Source organism: Peromyscus maniculatus, chromosome 6 (genome assembly GCF_049852395.1).
Source record: "Peromyscus maniculatus bairdii isolate BWxNUB_F1_BW_parent chromosome 6, HU_Pman_BW_mat_3.1, whole genome shotgun sequence".
Classification (NCBI taxonomy): Eukaryota; Metazoa; Chordata; class Mammalia; order Rodentia; family Cricetidae; genus Peromyscus; species Peromyscus maniculatus.
The window spans coordinates 114360889-114373109 of NC_134857.1; the positions used below are offsets into that span (position 1 = coordinate 114360889).

The window sequence follows — 12221 nt, forward strand, 5'->3', positions numbered from 1 at the left end:
TGGTGAGTCAGTTCCCATGAGCCTAAGCATGTATTTGCTCCATCATACTGGTGAGCCAGTTCCCATGAGCCTAAGCATGGATTTGCTCCATTCATACTGGGGACCCAGTTACTACTGTTGGGGCAAGATTCAGGACAGGAAGTGTAAGTGACAGAATCAGTTTCAAACTGGTCTTCAGCAATGAAAAAAATTTACTGTTTTTTTCCTACTGGTTCACCCTTCTGTATCTTGTCATTCCGTTACTTTCATGAAGCTGTTAGCTAAATGCAGTGGTCAGTGACCAGGCCCTGTCCTTGAAGCATAGTCTCTAATCCAAACCTAAACAGGCTCCACATAACTGTCTCCACTCTCTCACCAACCATTTTCCAACTTAAATCTGGGTGCTTTTTTCCATTTCCCCATGTCTCTGTATTTCGATATTTCACCCTTTTTATGACATCAGTGATATTTAATTTGGGCCCATCCTGTCCACTTGTCCTTCAGAGTGTTAACCCGGAGTGATGCTCTTCAGAGACATCCCATATACGATATAAGCATGATTTCACCAGTCAATGGACCACCTTGGCCCCGTCTTTGTGAATTTGTCATATCTGTAATTGATACCTAGTGAGGTCATCTGGTCAGATTCTGCTGTGGTTCAGACACTGTTTGTTCTCTAGGCTGATGTCTTGGAAGTTCAGTTCTCAACGCACGGATGTTAAAGGGTGATAGAACCTTTACGCATGAGCATGGTGGAGAGTGGTTAGTTTAAGTCTGAAAGAAGGTGATGAGACAAAAGTAGTGTCAGCCCCTCAATGGCTGCTCCCCATCCTGCCCTGTGATTCCTGCTTAATGAGTTGTCCTATCACAGTGGTGCCCCATCGGGGGTTCTCACTAGCTGCTTACAGTGCCATGACTTTGAGCTCCAACACTATAAGCAATATAAACTTTTCTTCTTTATAAATCACCCAGATTCAGGTTATTATTTAAATCAAGAGAAAATGGACTAATTCAGTATCTGTTTCATAGGCTTTCAGCAATTAAAACAGCATTTGTGCTCACTGCTATATTATCGCATTGTTTGGAATACCACAATAGGCTTTAACTTGATGTTTCATTGAATAACATAATAATAGACCAGTAAGGAGAAAAATGCCTTAAGTTCCAAGAGCTGACACGATGGCTCAGCAAGAAAAAGTGCTTGCCAGGCATTCCAAACCAACTGGATTCCATCCCCAGAACCCATGTTAATGAGGGAAGAGAAAAATAGACACCAGAGCTGTCTGCTGACACATATATTATACTCAGACATGTACAAATAATAATAAATAAAAATAAGGTTTTAAAAGCCTTTTGAAGTTTCAAAATGTCATACCACTTTGTGAGAACATAAATTGATTCCACATAATCAAAAATAAATAATAATCTACCTATCAGGAACTAATTTATCTAAAGTTAGAACTATACAAAGGATACAATGAAAAATTAGGAGTTTGTTTTGTCCTATCTGTGCTATAGGGACTAGAAAGTACTCTAAGCATATAAAACTAATTGCACAGATATCCAAATGGCATGCTAACAAAGCCAAAAAAGAAGCCAGATTGTGGCATAATTGAGTCATACACAGTTCAGTAGCACAGCAAACTTTATTGGCAAGTGTGCTTGACTATGGAGATACCCATGAAGCCATAACTGAATATATTATGATAAATGCTTTGACATTTAGAAGCAGCATCAGTGAGAACAAAAACATGCTTGCCTACAGTTCCTGCTATTGCCTGCCTGACTTCAGTGTGTAGTGTTGTGCTTTTGGATTTAGAAGATGAAAATGCTACTTTTGATGCTCTGTAAGGTTCCAGCTTGTATCTATTTACCTCCTCTTCTGTGGACTTTATGTGACTATCAGTGCCACAGTTTGTGTTTATTTGGACTTTGAAAACTAACAGAATATCCAGAGAGATGATAATTCTACTTCTTTGTTATCCCATAGACAAGGGTTTTCCATTTTTGTTCAACTATGAATGACTTTCATCTCTTTAAGCCTCAATTTTCTTTTCTATAAAATCTACCTCATGGTAACATTGATGAAGTAACATATTGATGAGGTTACTTTAGGCCTTTAATGTACTCATTGTGAAGTGCCTGGCTATAGTTAGTAATCAGTGATTGCTGGTGGTGTTATCTTCATCATCAAGAACATGAGGGGTGAATTTTAAGTAGCCTTCCATTCTGACTTTGCATTATATTATCTTGTGTGGTTCACTTTGCTTTTTTATAATCAAGTTTTTTTTTATTTTTCTATTTTTAAGCTTCAATAATGTATAATTGATATACAGTGTGTACAACCTGATGAATTTGAGAAAATGTATTAAACTATGATACAGTCACCATAATCAAGTTACTAAATATATGCAACACCTCCAAAATTCCTTGTTGTGTACAAGTGCACATTACCAACATAGCCTGTGGATGATTATGTAATAAACACCATGTATTTTCCCAAGGTGCAATAGAAACTCAATTTGTTGAATAGTATAAAAGCCAAACCTCTATCCAGCTTAACATAGCTTAACACTCACACCAGCTAAATCCTGAATTATATTGCTGCTTTAAGTGAGGGTGTAGGCCACAGCCTTCTCATGGCATTCTCTATCCTTGTCGACCATCTAGCTACCTACCATCCATGTTACCTAACCCTAAACTTCTATTAAAAAGTTAAGCCATCAGAGACATTAAGAAATGATAATTAGTGACTGGGAATACAGCTCAGTGACAAAGCTCTTTCATGGCTGGTGGCAGCAAGGCCCATGCTTGACTCTCAGCACTGACAAAAAAAAAAGAAAGGAAGAAAGAAAGAAAGAAAGAAAGAAAGAAAGAAAGAAAGAAAGAAAGGAAGGAAGGAAGGAAGGAAGGAAGGAAGGAAGGAAGGAAGGAAGGAAGAAAGAAAGAAAGAAAGAAAGAAAGAAAGAAAGAAAGAAAGAAAGAAAGAAAGAAAGAAAGAAAGAAAGAAAGAAAGAAAGAAAGAGAGAGAAAGCGAGCAAGCTGCTCAGGTAATGAGCCTATATTTTCAGGCATTCAGTGGATACCTTTTCAGTTCCATCCAGCAGATATTTATGAATTCAGATAGTGTTCTAGGCACAGCACCAAGTAATCAATACTTCCACTTACACTGTTTCCATTGATCCTTACTGCACCCCTAAGGCGTGGATGTTCTTATTTCTATTTTAAAAATAATGAAGCTGAGTTTTAAACAGTTAAGCAAGTCTCAGAATAGGATTTGACCCCAGATCTGCCGATTCCTGTGATAGTGCCATTGTTACCTATCTGTGCTACCTCTAGATGCAAAATCCTTATCAAATTCGGAGACACATCTATTAAAGCACCTTTGAAGTTCCGGTTTAAATTCCAATAATGAAGGGAATGACAGAATGCTCTTCTTTATTTCACATAGGTACATGGCCATTATCGATCCTTTGAAACCCAGACTGTCTGCCACGGCCACCAAGATTGTCATTGGGAGTATCTGGATTTTGGCATTTCTACTTGCCTTCCCTCAATGTCTCTATTCCAAAATAAAAGTCATGCCAGGACGTACTCTTTGCTATGTGCAGTGGCCAGAGGGTCCTAAGCAACATTTCACGTAAGTTAATGCTCCTTGACAATTTTCAACTTAATCTAACCAGACATTTAAGGAAATGAAGATTGGGAGAAAAATGTACAGGTAAGACACAGTCATTCATGTTAAGGCTTCTATATTACCAGGGGAAAGACATGTAAAAATACACTACTATGTGATGTGTTGATTTGCAAAGCTACAAAGGTTTTTAATTTGAAATGTGATGACTTCTGTTGGAGAAGCACTAGCATGTCTTAAAGGAGTTGGTAAAAGCTGGAAGCAGTGTGCCAGGGACAGCAGGGTACTGTTGACTGAGAAGCTAGAAAGTAGGAACTAATGCCCGATGTGTTGATTGCTCTTTTAGGAAGCCTGGCTGGAGTAGAGGAAAGTCCTGGCAGGTGTTTTAATTTTGTTTTGCTTTCATTTGTATGTGTTTGTTCATTTCAGCATGAAAAAGCCTGGACACTAAATTAAAAAGGAAATGGGTATGCTGTTGGATAGAATTGGGATTTCATATTTCAGACCTAAGTTGAAAAAGTAAAACAGAAAAACAACATAATTATTTAATTGATTTTTTCAGTTGCAGTAAATTTCAATGAACTTGTTTTCCTATTTTTTATGACATTTAAAAATAACAAATGCTGCCAATAACTATCAATTTTTTGAGACAAGGTCTCTCTATGCATCCCTGGCTGGCCTTGAACTCCAAGTGCTATGCCTGCCTCTGCCTCCCAAGGGTTGAGGTCAAAGGCCTGTGCAGCCATGTCTGGCCTGCAGTCACCTCTTAAGTGGTTATTCTATCTAACTCTGCTCTCCCAAGAGTCCAAACATATCTTTTAAGGTAATAAAAGTTTATTCTGGAGCCATTTTCAAGTGACCATGACCCATGAACACAGATTCGGGTTTCTCCAAATTCCATGTTTCAATGTGGAAGCAGTTTCATTAAGATTTATGGAACAAAGAAAGTCATAAATCAAGACAAGTTTAAAATACACTGGTGGGTATATCAGAAAGGCAGGTACAGTGAGATGGGGGGTGCTTTCTATAGGCAAAAAAATGCCATCTGATGACGTTCTTAGCTTTTAGGCTGGGGAAAGCTAGTGGTCTGCTAAGTTAATAGATTCCAACTCCGTTTTTTATCTATCAGTAAAAAGATGTTAGTTAAGACAGAAGTGGACAAGGAATGGCTGTTCCAGAGGTCTAGAACTAGCCCAGAATAAGATAAGTAGCCTCGGGGCCTGCCGCTTTTCAATTTCTCTACAGTATTCTAATCAATCAGTCATCCAGGCATGATTTCTTTTTAGGAGCGTTCATTCCAAGTTTTCTCTCTTGGCCAAGTGGAAAGCACTGCTAAAGGGAAGGTGGACAAGGTTATTAAGCTGCCATATCTACCTATTATTATGAATAATCTTAGCTTTAGCATGTTATCATTCTGGGTCACTTCCACATTGATTTTAAATCAGTACTTAGTACCAGGAAGAAGATAGGCAAGGAGGTTGAAGATTTATTTTATGGTGTCCTTTACTCACAGAATCAACTAACCTGGGCTCATAGGGGCTCACAGAGACTGAACCAAAAACCAGGGAGCCTGAGTGGGACTGATCTAGGCCTTCTGCATATATGTGACAGTTGTGTAGGTTGGTCCTCTTGTGGGACTCCTAACAGTGGGAGCAGGGACTGTCTCTGACTCTTTTACTGGCTTTTGGAACCCTACTCCTCATACTGGGTTGCCTTGCTCAGCCTTAATACATGGCGAGGTGCTTAGTCTTACTGCAACTTGATATGCCATGTTTTGTTGATACTCATGGGGAGATATGCCTTTTCCTGAACAGCAACAGTGGAGTGGATTAGGGGGTAGGAATAGAGGAGGCATGGGGGAGAGGGACTGGAAGGAGACAAGGAAAAGGAAAATGCAGCTGGGATGTAAATTTTTTTTTAAAAAAGTTATTTTAGAAGACAAACCACAGTTACAAACTCATTAATTTAAAGCCTTCAAAAGACAGTAGAAACCATATAAAATGTGTAAAGTTGTATATTAACCAGGATATTATCTATTATGTTTCCATTTCACCCTAAGGACATTCTTATCACTTTGATGGAAAAGTATGGAATCAGAGAATTCAGTTTGGCAATTTGTAAACTTGTGTTTCTCATGCATGATGTGCTTGTCATCCAAGTTAATAAGGCAATCAAATATACCATGACTGTGGAAACATGCATGCAATTGTTTTTTCCTTCTTTACTTGAAAATCAAAAGAAATGCACAATGTGGTTCAGAGTGCTTAATTCTTCTTTTCATGCAGAAGAAAAAATATTCTATCAATGTTTGATGTCACAAGAATAAACAGAACAATCTCTTATGGAATAAGATATACATCATGGCTGGCTTATTCTATCCTGCACCCTTACCTTTGAAGATTCAGTTCAGTAGTTTAGCTCAGCAATTACTAAACAAAGGACCAAAACGTGGGGGTGTTCAGCCTTGATTCTAAGTGAAAGGAAGACGTATAAACCAAGAAAAGACTTCATTTCATTCATAAATTACAGGTTGGAAATGGGAAATTAAAACATTTGACATGTGACCCTAGGTTACAATGCTCATATAATATTTTGATAGGTTTGTGAAATGAAGACATAGAGATTAAGGTGAAAATAACTGTTTGCATTTGTATTATATTTAAAGCTCAATAAATTCAAAGTCCCATATGTTTTGTTCCAAAAGATTCTCCAGTATGTGTGTGTATTTCTCTGCAGGTACCACATTATTGTCATCATCCTGGTGTACTGTTTCCCATTGCTGATTATGGGTGTCACCTACACCATAGTTGGAATTACTCTCTGGGGAGGAGAGATCCCAGGAGACACCTGTGACAAGTACCATGAGCAGCTGAAGGCCAAACGAAAGGTACTGTACCATGTGACTGACCTGACCTTGGTGTAGACTGGGTCACTTTCTGAGACGGAGCCGAGACCGACTGGTACCATTTGCTATGCTTTGCTTTCATATTCCACTTCATCCTTTCTAAACACCTCCTTTGTCTGACAGAATTTTTCATTTACATAATCTATTTGCTGTTGCTGGCATTCTGCAAACCTTGGCCCTGGAAGGTCTGTCTGCAATAGAAGTTACATCCTTACGGATGAGCTCCTTTTTCCCTTGCCTTTGTGGCCCATCCTCAGTTACTTCGCCTGATATTGTCACTTTGACTTAAATGGAATCTAGCTGGTTTTATTCCTGCATGTGTAACTGCTTTTTTGGTATTTTATCAGAGCACCTCTGCTGTACTCTAAAATCTGCCTGAAGCTGCTTTTATCCCAAGACGACACTGCTCGCTAAAAGTTAGAGTAATGGAATTCTCTCCTCCACCTTTTCTCCTGTCCCTCACTCTTCTTTCCCCCTTCTTCGCCCTTTTCTTCCACTCCCCCTTCCTCTTCCTCCCCTCCCTCTGCCCCTCCTCTTTCTTCTCTTCTCTTTCCTTTCTTCACCTTTGTTCTTTCCATTCATCAGCAACCATACGCATCTGCTTACGGAATGAAAATTACGATAGTGGTAGTCTACAGTTCACTGAATGGCTTGGAAAAATAGTTTCTGATCATTTACATTGAATACTAAAATCCATAAAAGCTGCTCAGAAATGGGCTTTTTGCATCACATGCCAGGCTATGTTATCTATTCCATTTAGGACTGATTAATCTATCTACCACCTACCTCATGAGAGTCCCTTTAAAATCTTGCTATAATCCTAAAACATTTTATCTACTATTGTCTCATAAAAAAATCAATCCAGTTTTTAAAATACCATGTAGCAAAAGACTCCATTTTGACACCACAACTTTTACTGACAAATGATGCTAAATAATACTTAGGTCAAATTAATATACACCACAACCTTTTATATTTAAAAATAGTAAGTGAGCATGATCTATTTTTGACTACATACAGATATGAAATATATATTATAATTTAATTTTATGTTTTTAAAAAAGCTCATCTTAAAAATGATATGCTGTTTAACTATCCCTTTAACATCTGAGGAAAAAACCCTGAGACAGGGAATGCTTCAACGATATACTCATTTTACAAGTAACTTTATTTCCTTTGGAATGTTTTATTATTACTATCATCAGCATCATCGTCATAATCATCATCATCATTGGGGGACATCACTATATGTTACAAGATCTGTATGGAAGGTTAGAGGACAACTTTCAAGTAATCCAAGTGTATTACTACAGATTTTAATTTTTTCATATACATGTAATATTTTTCTAGAAAAAAATGAAAAATTCTTATTTGTTCTTTTATTTTTTTAATATAAAGTCTTACTGAGAACAAAACCAAGAGGAAGTTTATGTCTTTTTCCCTTTACTGTTACTGGTAAAAATAAGACATAAATGTGTTAAATTGATTTCAACATCTACCCTTTCAGAGTAGAAGCACCAACCCAATCCAGAACATGACTTTTCTAGACTATCTCAGAAAAGAAGAAACTTAAAAGTTCTGATTCATTTATCTTTTTCTGACTAAAATAATGTAAAATGACATCCCAGCTATGGACATCTCATAGCCATATCTCACCTCAACCTGGATTTCTCCACAGTTTATCCATGGTTCTAACAGTGTCTTCACAATAATTTTCATTTTACCTTAATTTTAAAAGAATAGATATCTCTTCATTTCTTTTTGTTTAAAAAATGGCTACTGAATTTATTTTTTCTGCCACATAATTGTGTATATATATATATATATATATATATATATATATATATATATGAAAATATCCTGTTATGGTTTGAAATACGGTGTCTCAACTCATCATGATGTTCTCCTATTTTTCATGTCATCACATCTGTAATGTGTATGACTATCTGCCTTGGATAGTCTTTGTAATTATATCTTATTTCCCAGAGAACAAATACATCATTGATAATGTTGATTAGACTCAAGACTGAACACGAAACCACTGGATATAATGGTGCAAATTAGTCATGACTATTAAGGAAAGCAAACCCATAAACAATTTTGATCTAGCCACTTAAAAATAAAATATTGACAGATGTGACTGACTTCTAAAAACATGTATAAAAATAAACACGCCTTAAATATACTTAAATAAAATCAGCTAGCAGGTATGTTGGCACCTGTAATCTTAGCACTTAGAAAACTTATGTCAGAAGACAGCAAATTCAATGCCAGCCTGGTCTACAGTGAGTTCAAGGACAGCAAAGGTTCAAAAGAGAGACTGAGGCATTCTTTCCATCTCTGCCTCCTATAATCTTTAGAGTTGTGCTTAGACATTTTATGCTAAATCTTTTGAAGAAAAAACAATACATTGTATTTCTAAGTTTATGGGACCTAGTACGTTCAATAATTTAAATGATAAACTTTCAGATAAATTGGGATTAACCACTCCATCTCAGTTTTTACATGAATATTACCTAAGTATATGAATTTTGAGAGTAATAGCACTAACTGTAATCAGCTCTTGGTAAAAGGCATTAATCTTGGGAAATAAATTAACACTCTGCCCCCAGAAACAACACATCATTATCATTGTAGCACTCAACCTGAAAGTTGGTCTCTATGCTTCATGAACCTATGGAATTTGATAAGAACTAAGGGGCATAGTAATGTCAGAAGCTACACCCATAAGGTCTCACCAACATGGCTGCCTAAACATGAGCTGAATGAGGACAGTGGCAATAGACACGCTAAGTGGGGAGAGGAAAGCCCAATCATCCTCAACGGCTGAAAGAGGAAGAAAAAGTATTCCCCAGGGAAGAGCACACCAATTGATTATTCCATACTAAATGGTCAGGCCTGAAAACATACAAATAACATTATAGAGACTGAACATGTACATATATATGCATATAATAACAATTAATGGGAAAAGGCCATGAATTTCCAAGAGAGCAAAGAGATGTATATGGGAGAGTTTGAAGAGAGGAAAGGGAAGGTGGAATTAATGCAATTATATTCATCTCAAAAAATAAAGAAGTAATAAAAAGAAAAAGAAGCAAAAGAGTACTAAAGAGCAATCTTTATTACTGTTCCAACATTTGAGTCACTTGTGAAAAACTGGACTTTAATGGAAGAAAAAAATATGAGCTACACAACACATTAATAAACCTTCTTATGTATATGTAACAATTTCAAAGAAATTGATATACTTTAGAACATCACTAAGTATGTCTATGTCTATGTATATGTATATATGTATATACATATACATATATTAAAATAGTTAAGGCACATTTAAAATATGAGATAAATCATAAATTAACATTTGTAATTTATGAAAACAAAAACAAACTAAATATGACAGAGAATACAAACCAAAACACAATGAAGTAAATAGGTCAGCTAAAAGAGTAAGATAGAGCATAGATTGCTATCTCTTATCTATAAATGTATTATATATTATTTTAAGTTTTGGTTAAAACACAAAAAAATACTACATACTTAGAAGGTTAAAGTTACATAAACAAATATATGAATTAGACTAGTAGGGCAGAAAGAATCATTTATAGCTTCAATTTCCTTATTCCTTTACTTCTTATTTTAGAGTAAGTATAGGTTCTGGTGCAAAGGAGTGGCATTTTGAGACTGAGTCCCGTCATTGATGGCGTCTCTTTACTCTGGTACAATGAATTCAAGGAGTCACACTTTGTACTTCAAGAGAAGAGGTCATAGTTAATAAGATTAAATAAATACTGTCTAAATAGGGGTACGCTAATCCTGGCAGGACCCTGTTTTCCAAGATTTTAATACTCTTAATCTCCTGGTTTGTAGGAATGAATCTTACCTCTGTAAAAGAAGTTTCGGGTTTTCATATATGTGAATAGTCAACATCATCAGACCTAAATTGATTGTGTTTTATTGACAATTTAACTTTTACATGAGTATATTTAGAGCTGTCATCTTGTTTTGTTTTGGTTTTCCTTGGAAGGGGTCTTTTATACAGCATTTTGAAGGGTCTGAGATTGAGTTCCCTTTAGGGCAGTGTCTATGTAGTTTAGGGCAATAGATAAAGTTTTAATCAGCTTTTGTGAGGTTTTGGTACAGCTTGGCCAAAGTAGACTTATGTGTATGACTGGTGTCTGCTTGTTACATGTAACATTCATTTTATTCCTAACATCTAGGAAATTGTACCTATTGCCTATGAAATAAAAGAAAATCCATTGTCATTTTGAATAGATATGAATAACATAAATCTGGACATTAAATTTTTTATAAGCTTAATGAACTGTAGGAAAATTAAACAATTGCCGAGGCCATTTTTTTCATAACTAAATCTTTCCTTCCTGTATGTTATCTAATTCCCCTGAGATAAGAAATATACTGTAAAGGGTGATATCATACCCAAAAGAATAGGTTGGAGCCCTGGCAGGATAGAAGACATATTTTAAATTTAAAAACAGGGCACTTCTTTCAACTACCAGACTTTTACCTCTCTTTTTAACCCAAATAAAATTGATGTATTTAGCAGTCATGCAGAAGTTAGAGCTAGTAGCTGACCTTAAAAGGGGATATTAAAAAGCTTCACCCTAGATGATTGAGAAAAAGAAAACTACATATAATGGGGACAACCTGGGTCCCTTCTCTGTGGTGGTATTGTGTTCCCCAAAATATTGTGTACTCTAATAAATTTATCTGGGGTCAGAGAACAGACAGCCACTAGATACAAAGGCTAGAAAATGGTGGCACTCACACCTTTAATCCTAACATTCCAGAGATAGAAATCCCTCTGGATCTCTGTGAGTTCAAGGCCACATTGGAAATAGCCAAGCATGGTGACACACGCTTTTAAACCCAGAAAGCCAGCCTTTAATCCCAGGGAGTGGTGGTAGAAAGCAGAAAGATATATAAGGTGTGAGGACGAGAAACTAGAAGATTTTTGGCTGGTTAAGCTTTCAGGCTTTTGAGCAGTAATTCAGCTGAGACCCATTCCAGATGAGAACTCAGAGGCTTCCAGTCTGAGGAAACAAGACCAGCTGAGAAGTTGACCAGGTGAGGTTAGCTGTGGCTTGTTCTGTCTCTCTGATCTACCAGCATTGACCCCAATAACTGGCCTCGGGTTTGATTTTATTAATAAGAACTTTTAAGATTCCTGCTACACTTCTCCCACAGGAAAGAGCCCTTTAACTGCTTCACAGCTCTTGGGCTCTGCTTTGAGGTTTACTGTAAACCAGAATCACAAGGCTGCCACTGGTACAGTGGAGAGAATGATTTCTGTCTGTTCTTGGATTGTACCAGAAGCATGGATCACTGAGAAGAAGGTACATCTGGAATTGGCACAGAAAGTTAATGTCTTCCCTTTTCTTAATTTGAATGTTTTAAATTGTGTTATTATTTCAGCTTTTCTGACAAAATTCTGAAGGATAGAGAGCTTTGTCTTCAATAAAAAGAAACCACCATATAATCAACTCAACATTGGCCATTAATTACAAAATTACTCTTGCTAACAATCATGCATTTTAGCATTTAGCACAGGCTTATTCTGAATATCCATTTTGTTTGAATTTGCCTAATCTAGGAGTTCTGGGAAGTGATGTATTAGAAGCTCATATAACACAGGCAGTAGAAAAATCTCATTAATTGTCAAGCAAGGTTTTACTGTCC

The 12221-nt window shown here is 36.6% G+C and overlaps 1 protein-coding gene across 1 annotated transcript in view; it reads left to right on the forward strand.

The window, feature by feature from the left end:
• Tacr3 (tachykinin receptor 3) overlaps positions 1 to 12221 on the forward strand; it is a 79475-nt gene that overhangs the window by 25073 nt on the left and 42181 nt on the right. The window contains exons 2-3 of the mRNA XM_006970349.4: positions 3431 to 3619; positions 6350 to 6500. Coding sequence (XP_006970411.1) covers positions 3431 to 3619; positions 6350 to 6500 — 340 coding nt within the window. The remainder of the gene's footprint in view (positions 1 to 3430; positions 3620 to 6349; positions 6501 to 12221) is intronic.